Here is a 10699-nt window from a genome sequence, read left to right as displayed (position 1 = left end):
AACACCTTCAACATATTGTCTAGCTATCACCATTGTTAACAGCTAACCTGAGAATGCAACTTTTTAAAAAAAAGGTTTTGTGATTTACACATGAAAGAAGTGAAACTGTCATGGTATTCTAACAGATGAAAGGCTTAACAGACAATCAATTTTTCAATGTATAATTTCAGTTATATCACACTGTAAATTTTTGCTATAAATTCTGTGTTAAGATTGAGTCCTCCACTACCACCTGATGAAGGAGCGACGCTCTGAAAGCTAGTGTGCTTCCAATTAAACCTGTTGGACTATAAGCTGGTGTTGTGTGATTTTTAACTTTATAAACTCAATATAGACTGACTGGCCAGATCAAGCATGAACTCAATACAGACTGATACCCCAGATTAAACTTGAACCCAATATAGACTGACTCCCAGATCAAACTTGAACTCCATATGAAGTGACTCCCCAAATCAAACACGAACTCAATATAGACCTACTCCTCAGATTAAATATGAACTCAGTATGGACTGTAGCCTCCATTCAACCTTGAACTCACTATAAGTTAGTACCCCAGACCAAATGTGATCTCACTATATACAGACACCCCAGATCAAGAAAAACTCTAGCTTGTGCATGACTAATTATTGATCAACACCTAACAGTTACGATCATTTTATCAAATCTAACTGGGAAAAGCCTTTCATCTCAAACCTATTATCACTTAAAGAAACTGACATCTCAAATCACAGCTAGCCTTTTACTCGCAAATCAGGTGACATATAGTGAACTTAGTACTACATGGTAAAGCCAACAACAAAGTCACCATCCTCTCTTTTCAGTTGTGCTGGAGCTAATCATAAACTATCATACCAATCTAACAATAGCTTAATTGTGCAGTAGTTAGTTACAGATTGGAATGCACATTTTTACACCAAATTTTCCATTTGTCAACTATCAATAAGTTGCCTGTAGATATCATCTTCTACTTTAAAGAAGTCCCAAGGCATTTTTCAGAATCTTAATGAGAAAAAGATGATGAACCATAGAAGGAGAGGCTGAAGGAGATGATGAGTGCTTGGCAAAAGAGATGGACATCATGGAAAGCAGCTGGAACATAAGTGTTTTGCTATATATGAAGTTGAGTTGCATTTTTAAAAAGACCAGTCACTGACTATTTTAAGCAGGGGTCAGTGTGGACCAGGGGAAGGAATAGATCATTAGACATAGTACTGATTGCTCAAATGGGCAATCGACCATTGCTATCTCTTTTGTTGTAAATTGTTAGAGATTCAGTTTGTTTCTACAGTTAGTAGTATGTTACGTATTTTGCATCTCAAGAGATTCTTTGGGCTAAACCAAAATTTGAAGGAAAGCATTTCTAAATACTGCTTGATGTTATCCCAAGTTCATTTGAAATGACTATTTCAGCCATCCACAAATGAGCTTTAGTGAATTTGACATCTGCATTAATGAAGTTTTTGCAGTCAGAAATGTTTTTTTATTCTGACCAAATCATCACGTGGTTGTATTACACAAAACCTTGCTGCTTTGATTTTTTGTTTTGAGAGTCTCTGACATCTTGATTGTTCTGATGGCATTGCCATAATGCGTAATGTCATAATAATATTAGCATGGTAAACCTGATTATTTTTATTCTCCTTTTGCTTGTCCTGGCATTAACAGATGAAGGTGGTGAACCTGAGGCAGGCCATTCTTCAGGCCTGGAAGGAGCGATGGACAGACTATCAATGGGCCATAAATATGAAAAAGCTTTTTCCAAAGGGTCCCACATGGGATCTCCTAGGACTCTCAGGTGAGTTATTCAATGGCTTGACATCTGTTTCTAAGCTTTGGAGATGTGATTAATTGGTTGTTTAAAACAGAAAAACAACAGCTAAGTCATGAATGAGTCTTGTAATACTTTAAAATAAATTTAGGAAATAACTCATTCCACTGTTTCATTAACCTGTTAACAGTTTTATCTGATTGATGAAGTAAAAAAAAGGTACTGATCAGATATCCAGAGCTAAACTGATTAGACAAGGTATAAGAAAAAAATATCCTAACTGTCTTGCTCACAAAAAGCAGAATATGCTTGAAGCACGCATGCAGGCAAATGGTGTATGTGGAGAGAGCATGCAATTAATGTTGCTGTGTAAATCCTTTTCAGTTTTCTCGTCAATGATATTTTAATTATGAGCTATTAGGAATTGCCTTCGTACTCAATAATCAAACAGATATGTTTGTTCTTATCAGAATGTTTATCCCAAACTTTCTTATCAGTTTATTTCCCAGGTCCACAGACATACTGGCTACTGTCTCAAGAGCACCAACTGTCTTGTTCATTTTATTCAAGTTCATTGTTAATGCATGGATCTAAGCAATGAACTTCTGCAAATCTTTTTACTAGTCCCACTGAAGCTTCAGTGATGTCTACCCAGTTTCAGGCAGCTGTATTAATTAGGGATTGAGATAGAGTAAATATTACAGATAATTTGAATGAAGAAACTTTCTCCCTCCTTTCCAACTGAGGGCACAGAGGCAAATAGTATGATTTTCACTGCTATAGGCTAACACAGCACAGTCTAATCACACCTGAGATTTTTCTATCGTTTTGGTCAGTATACACGGTAAGAGTACATTTAATAGAACTATAATAGGAGGAATGTCTATTTCAACCATCTTCAGTTTAATATTTTAGCACTGCAATTTGGCTAGATGAATTGGAGTTCTCATATTTTAACTGGGAGAAACAATCACTGCCAGGTTTTAGTATTACAGGGCACTCAGTATTGTTAACTACTATCAGGGTGCTTTGGTTCACAGAATAAAATTGTTCTGATCTTGTTTCAATTTTCTCTAGATCATCTCCTGGAACAGGCCTTGGTTGGCCCATCCCCCAATCCTCTGATTATGTCTTACTTGAAGTATGCTATTAGTTCACAGGTAATGTGATTCAAAAGTCTATAAATCACTGTGCCCAACCTTTTGGCTGAGAGTTACATGTGGTTCCCGAAATCTGGTATTTGGCTCTTAACATCCAGACAACCCGATCCTGTTTACACTTGTTTTCCCTTAGTTATTGTGCAAACTTTGCAAGTGGGAATCTGTCCTTTTGTGCTCTTACTTCTTTGCATTGAAGCAGTGCACCAGTAACTAGTGGTCTCTTCAAACTGAGATAAAAGAAATTAAATGGGACCTTGCATATAAACTTTATATTTCTGTCCATAAAACGTCATGGTAAATAGCTAAATGGCCTACAAAGTAAAACGTGGTGATCTCTACGCTGGCTAGCACTACCTTCCCAGAATGAAATCATATCATTTATTGTAAATTTTGCTTCAGTAGGAAAATTCATTGGATATGCAATTTCAATATTTAAAAGATCATCTACCATTATTTAACATTTGGGGTTTGTCCAAAGCTCTTGAAAAATATCTGATCATTGATCATATTTTTTTGTGTTCAATTAGGCTGTTTTTAACATTTTCTTTTACAATCTGTAACTTTATTCCACTTTTCCCGTGCTTAATGCAAGAACTGTGGTTCCTATTAATATAAAAGATGTGTTTAGCTGTGGTGGGGATTCTTGTGGGTGTAGTAGTAGTGTCCTTAGCTCTGAGCCAAAAGTCCTGGATTCAAATCCCACCTGCTCCAGGCATGTGTCATCACAACTCTGAACAGGTTGATTAAAAATATCTATTTTGCTGCATTCATGTTTCAGATGAATGTCAGCCTACAACTTCTGAAAGCAGCAGCAGGAAATTGTAGGAATTTTGCATGCCTTTTGCAACCTTCCTTTCATTTTTCTACCATCTGGAAGGTCCGTATGTTATTTGTTGAGTGTCATCACATTGCACATTAAGTGTGAGGAAACGGAAACTAAATTCCAGTCATGCTGTCTTGTAAGTTTCTCTTTAAATTATGTTCTCATTCATTTTATTTGAAATTATTTTCTCCTCGTTTCATTCCATTTGGTATTGTTGGCCTGATATTTGAAATTACATGGTTTGCATCTACAATGTGCTTGACAAGCATGAGTTTTTTACCTCTAGAAGGGGCAATTATGTAGCATCCAGTGAGATAAACGTTGAGAGACTATCTTTTTAATTCCATTTAAACGTGTGAGTATAGTTTGATATTGATTGGTAGTATAGAATATGAGTATTGCTGAAAAAAAAAAGACATTGTTGAAGTTTTTGTCTTGCACTTGTTGGGGCAGGTGTAAGAATTACAACTTTTAAATCAAGCAATAATTTTTCCTGAAACACAAACAGAAATTGCTGAGGATACTCAGCTGATATGGCAGCTCTGTGGAAAGAAGGCACTTTTGACATTTCGAGTTCAGTGATCCTTCTTTAGAACTGACAGTAGCTGAAAGACTTCACTAAAGACATTTTTTACTGCATGTGCTGATTGGTTGGCAAGTTAACTTATTAGTCAAGGCACTGCATGGAGAATGCACCAGGGAACTATTGTCCCCCACACTTTTATTCAATTCAAGAAGGTGCAAAGTCTAGACATGACCCTTTTCCCTGCAGAAGCTAGGTACCCTGTGTATGAGTATCTTTTGCCACCAGCAAGCAAAAATGAGCAATATTCTGAGCCCAACTGATAATCTTAAATTGGTTTTTAGTACAATGCTTAGCATATAGCTTGTTCAGTAGGTGCTGTCCATTCAATGATTCACATTTAAGGTGTTGAATCAAATGTTCTGAGTTTTGCAGATACAGGCTGATTAAGTACGGTTAAAGACAAAAACAGAAATTGCTTGATAAGCTCAGCAGGTCTGCAGCAAGTGTGGAGAGAAATCAGAATTGACATTTTGGGTCAAATGACTCTTTTTCAGAATGTTCTGAGCCCACATCTAGCCCACTTACCCCACCGACTAGAACTGAAATTCATATATCACATTGCAAATTTCTATGGTAAGCAGAAAATCACTTTTCTTGACAGCAGCATTCTGTTGGTGGAAAATACCACTTGTGTTGCCTTGACATAGCAGCAGTGTGAAATGGTTAGCTTAACCTGTATCTATCAAAATGTCATTGTGTTCAGAAAACCTATGATTTGAGTCTCTGATTTTCTTCCAATTTTACAGATGGTGTCTTATGCAAGTGTCATGTCTGCTATTGCAAAGGTCTGTATTTAAACAAATTGAGCAATTTTAGAAAACAAAAATCTGCTGCATTATCTGATGCATGATTTCAAAGAGTTCTTTTGATGTGTATGATGGGAGTCAGTACTGTTCCTTTTGCTCTATTCTCTTATGCACTCTCTCCCATCTTCTCTTTTAATCATTATCTCTACTCATGTCTCATGATCTGATATGAAGACAAATGTTAGCTGACAAAATTAGACCTGATTTAGGTTTTGGCAATAGTACTGTTAATTACACTTGGAATATTTGTTCTGAGATAACTATCCAGCTGCAGAACGTGGTGTTATTGTCAATGGCTGTAGTAAAAAAAACATGGGTGCAGCTACCAGCACAATGTCCAACCACACCCGATATGAGTAAAAAGCAATATAATTTGTGTTTTAAAGGACAAGATGAATAGGAATGTCAAGTCTGATTAACATGATTACATTTTTTGAGCAGGTAGCAAGGATATTGATGAGGACAGTGCATTTAATGTAATCTACTTATCTTTAACAAAGCTTTTGTTATGGGAGCCACAAGGGTGATGTTCACAAGCAAAAGTAAATACAAAGGCAAAGTGGCAATTTGTATCCAAAATTGGCTCAGATGTACCAAGAAAAGAATTATGGCATGTACTTTGATGACTGGAATACTGTTTCCAGTGGTTTCTGCAAGATTCAGTATTAATCCTTTCCTTTGTATCTGTGGTTTGATCGAGAATCATTAAGAAATTTGCAGGCGATAGTAAAATTGGCTGTGGATTCAGTACTGAAGAAGAAAACTGTAGTCTGTAGGAAGGCATAGAGTCATAGAGATGTACAACATGGAAACAGACCCTTCGGTCCAACCCGTCCATGCTGACCAGATATCCCAACCCAATCTAGTCCCACCTGCCAGCATCCGATCCATATCCCTCCCAACCCTTCCTATTCATATACCCATCCAAATGTCTTTTAAATGTTGCAATTGTACCAGCCTCCACCACTTCCTTTGGCAGCTCATTCCCTACCCGTACCACCCTCTGCATGGAAAAAGTTGCCCATTAGGTATCTTTGATATCTTTCCCCTCTCACCTTAAACCTATGCCCTCTAGTTCTGGACTCCCCGACCCCAGGGAAAAGACTTTGTCTATTTATCCTATCCATGCCCCTCATAATTTTGTAAACCTCTATAAGGTCACCCCTCAGCCTCCGACGCTCCAGGGAAAACAGCCCTAGCAGCCTCTCCCTATAGCTCAAATCCTCCAACTCTGGAAACATCCTTGTAGATCTTTTCTGAACCCTTTCAAGTTTCACAACATCTTTCCGATAGGAAGGAGACCAGAATTGCACGCAATATTCCAACTATAGTGGCCTAACCAATGTCCTGTACAGCCGCAACATGACCTCCCAACTCCTGTACTCAACACTCTGACCTATAAAAGAAAGCATACCAAACGCCTCTTTCACCATCCTATCTACCTGCAAGGAGCTATGAACCTGCACTCCATGGTCTCTTTGTTCAGCAACACTCCCAGGACCTTACCATTAAGTGTATAAGTCCTGCTAAGATTTGCTTTCCCAAAATGCAGCAGCTCGCTAAGGTTCCCCGTAGGAGACTGATTAGCAAAGTTAGATCTCACGGAATACAGGGAGAACTAGCCATTTAGATACAGAACTGGCTCAAAGGTAGAAGACAGAGGATGGTGGTGGAGGCCTGGACTGGAGGCCTGTGACCAAGGATCGGTGCTGCGTCCTCTATTTTTTTGTCATTTATATAAATGATTTGGATGCAAGCATAAGAGGTGCAGTTAGTAAGTTTGCAGATAACACCAAAATTGGAGGTGTAGTGGACAGCAAAGACGGTTACCTCAGATTACAGCAGCTTCTTGACCAGATGGGCCATAGGGCTGAGAAGTGGCAGATGGAGTTTAATTCAGATTAGTTAGGTATTGGCAAATGGAATTCAGCCTGGGACAGTGTGAGGTAGTGCATTTGAGATGGCAAACAAGCCAGGGAAGATAGAATGAATAAACATTGAGAAGTGTAGAGAAATAAGAAGGACTTGGAGTATGGCGTACATGGAATTTCCTGAAGATGGTTGAACAGGTTGGTAAGACTGTCAAGAAGACATATGACCTATTAGCTTTTATTAACAAATACAGAATATGAGAGCAGTGAAGTTATTTTAGAAACAAAAAACACATTAGTTAGGTCACAGCTGAAGCACTGTGAATGATTCTGGTCAGTGCACTATAGAAAGTATGTGTGTGTATTAAAGAGGGGACAGAGGTGGTGCCTAAGCAGGAAAATGGTAGTATTGACAAATAATGATAGGCTTGGTTTGTTCTATTTAGAACCGAAGAAACTTAGAGGAGACCTAAAAGAATTATGAGGTGCCAGGATAGAATAGATCGAGGTCCTATGACTTTCAAAGGTGCTATGACCTTCAAAGCTACGGACTAAGAGCTGGAAAGTGGGATTAGTCCGGATGGCCCCTAGTCAGCCAGTATGACTAATGATGTCTTTCTGTCCTGTAAATTTCTATGATTCTCCAATAAATTTCACACTTTGAGAAATGCTCTAATTTTCTTGTCTTTTTTACACTTCCACTTCATTGCTCACCAGGCATGTGTTTATGCACAAATACACACTTCTACCATACTAATTTCACTTATTCACCCATGCTATTCACCAGTTTTCACCTCCATTCCCATTTTTAAAAAAACCTGTGTGTGGTGATGAAATCAATGAATTGTCTTTCCATGTACAAGCCATCTTACCTAATTGTTGATGAGCATGAAATACTCTTCTTAGAAATTACATATATTCCTCTAATGGGGATTGTTTTAATTGTAATTTCTACTGAAGGATTTACAAGCAAGGCATGCATCTGTTTCCTCTGACAGTGGTCAACAGTGTTCCCTCTTAAACCTGCATAAGGTTTAAAAATGTATCACAAAGTGATCCAAGTTGACCACACAATGTATCTTTCTTTGACATCACGAGGAGGTGGTGTATTGATAGTGTCACTAGACTAGTAATTTGAGGTGGGCAATAAATGTTGGTCTGAGCAGCAATGCTTACATCCCATTAATGGTTATTTTAAAACTGTGCTGAAGTGCACATGTAACTAACTAATTTGCAAGTAGCAAATCAAATGTCAGCGTATTTATTGCTGATGTACTAATTTTTTCTGTTGTTACTTTCTAAAGGAAAGATTTTTACTTTCCTTTTCTTATCCTCTATTTGAACATCAAGTGAGCAAACATACAAGTCTAAATTAATTTGAATCGGTGAAACCAAACAGCATAGCTTTTTATTTGAGTAGTTTTGTTTGTTTTTCAGCTCACAAGTAAAATGAACATCCTTCTGAATATCTAATGTCTTTCTTACTTATTCCAAGAGCCATCTGCATTATATGTTTTTGAAGATTGCTATATTTAGATTCAATAAACATTTTGAAAATTTCTATTTCAGTTTGAAGATTACTCCAGGGAACTGTGTGTTAAAGCTCTTCTGGAATTAATGGACATGTTTTGTGATCGGCTCAGGTCAGTCATGGTCCATGCATTTATGTCCTTTTCCACAGTTGCAGTACTCCTCTGTGCTTTCAGCACAATTTACAAAGTATCATTGAGAAAACAGACAAGTGCTCAGTACAACTGACACTTGGGATTAAACAGCTAAGCTATGAGGAGAGATCAAAAAACCTGAAAATGTTTGTGTTAGAGAAAAGGAAGTGCAGTGGAAACCTGATGCACGATTCTTTGTGCTAGAGATAATGTGAAATGTAATATTATATGTGATATAAAAACAAAAATTTTAAGTGCAAGATAGAGGCACAAGCTCAGAAGAGGGTATGTGATCAGACAGTTGAATTTAACTGCTTTGCACTCACACTTGTATGTGTGGAACATAAAATGCAATGGAAGAGTAAAAGCAGGTAGCACTGGAAAACTTTTGTTTTGTAAAATAATCAGTATTTTCAAGGAAAGAATAAGTCTTTTGGCCATTGATGCTCCTTTTCCATTTACAAATTATGGTACACTATCTTTTAATCCCAATTCCCAGTCTTTCTCCATGTACCTTAGTATATTTACCTTTCAGTAGACATCTATCTCACTTTTAAATGCCAAAATTAATTCTGTAATGAAGTGTTCTGGGGTAGTGTTACACATCACCATCAATTCTACGTGAAGAATTTGATTTTTCAATTCTACAAATCTTGTCCCTTATTCTGCATTTCTTGAAATCTGCTTAATTCATTTTGAACACCTCAGTGAAATTGCTCTTTAAGCTGTTCAAGTTCAGGAAATATAACTCAAATTTATCTCTTTTCTTGTGATAGCTAAGTCACTCCATCTTATAATCCAACAACAACTTCACAAGACTTCCTTTAAAACCAACATTACTAGAGTAGGGTACACCGAACTGATTATAATAGTTAAAGTTCGGTATATCCAGTCCTATGTAATTTTAATAGTGCAGCCTGTTCTGCTGTACCGCGGTAGTTGTGTTCTTATGTGACCTTATGTTATAGAAAATTGCACAATAGAAATAACAGACCCTATGGGAAAAACAGGGTTAGGGATGAACCACCAAAAATATCAGTAAGAATTGAGACAAAAATAGTAGTTAGTCTAACACAAATGATAGCACAGTCTAAGTAAATGTTAAAATCATATAAATTAATGAATTAATACAATAAATTTAACACTTTAAGGATTTCTGAGTTTGCTGAGTTGCAATATGTATTCAGACAGGGGCTGAGGGCCATCATCAGCATCATCATTGCTTTCAGGTGCAGTTCTGGGTACAGGGTTACAACGAAAGAAAATATTCAGTCCACAAGTGGATGGCTGTGGGTCATTGCCCTCGGACAATGGTTAGAAAACATTTGCCCCATCATCCAACCTCTTTTTCTTGACCATTCTTAAATTGAACTTAAGGTAATAGGGGATGTACAGAAGGTAGAACATAGAACAGTACAGCGCAGTACAGGCCCTTTGGCCTTCGATGTTGCGCCGATCCAAGCCCACCTAACCTATACTAACCCACTATCCTCCATATACCTATCCAAGGTAATTGGGGATGGAATCGCAAAATAGCCAATGGGAGTTCACGTTTAAAAAAATGATTCCCAATTCATCAATTGCATTACAGCAAAATCAGATTGAAGAAATGTATGATATAGGAGAACAACCTGTACTTCCTTGTTTGTATATTTCATGTCTCTTCTGATATAGTCTAGGTCATATCTGACTTCTGATTGTTTTTTGCGCATGCTTATTTACATAATAGCTTACATATTGTCTTGCCATCTGCCATTTCTGAATCCAAAGTATATTACTTCATACTTCATTAGAGTAATCTGTAATTTGCACTTTTTTTGCCAGTTTATGTTTTCTGCATGCTTTGCACTTTTCCTTTTTTTAAAAAAAATCACATGAAATACTCTAGCTTCATACTCGGTTGAATTGAACGACAGAAGAGAGTCTTTCTTACTTTGAATTTGCCTAGATGAGTGACTTCATTACTTTCCACCCACAAAATTGATGTTCAGACCATTTTATTGGTGTGCGACTGTTTCTCC

The 10699-nt window shown here is 37.3% G+C and overlaps 1 protein-coding gene across 1 annotated transcript in view; it reads left to right on the top strand.

Annotated features, from left to right (window-relative positions):
- Nucleotides 1-10699, top strand: part of med24 (mediator complex subunit 24) — a 72068-nt gene that overhangs the window by 1731 nt on the left and 59638 nt on the right. The window contains exons 2-5 of the mRNA XM_043674629.1: nucleotides 1666-1795; nucleotides 2846-2928; nucleotides 5084-5122; nucleotides 8584-8657. Coding sequence (XP_043530564.1) covers nucleotides 1666-1795; nucleotides 2846-2928; nucleotides 5084-5122; nucleotides 8584-8657 — 326 coding nt within the window. The remainder of the gene's footprint in view (nucleotides 1-1665; nucleotides 1796-2845; nucleotides 2929-5083; nucleotides 5123-8583; nucleotides 8658-10699) is intronic.

This window comes from Chiloscyllium plagiosum, chromosome 33 (assembly GCF_004010195.1).
Source record: "Chiloscyllium plagiosum isolate BGI_BamShark_2017 chromosome 33, ASM401019v2, whole genome shotgun sequence".
In the NCBI taxonomy this organism is placed as follows: domain Eukaryota; kingdom Metazoa; phylum Chordata; class Chondrichthyes; order Orectolobiformes; family Hemiscylliidae; genus Chiloscyllium; species Chiloscyllium plagiosum.
This window is presented reverse-complemented; position numbering and strand designations above follow the sequence as displayed.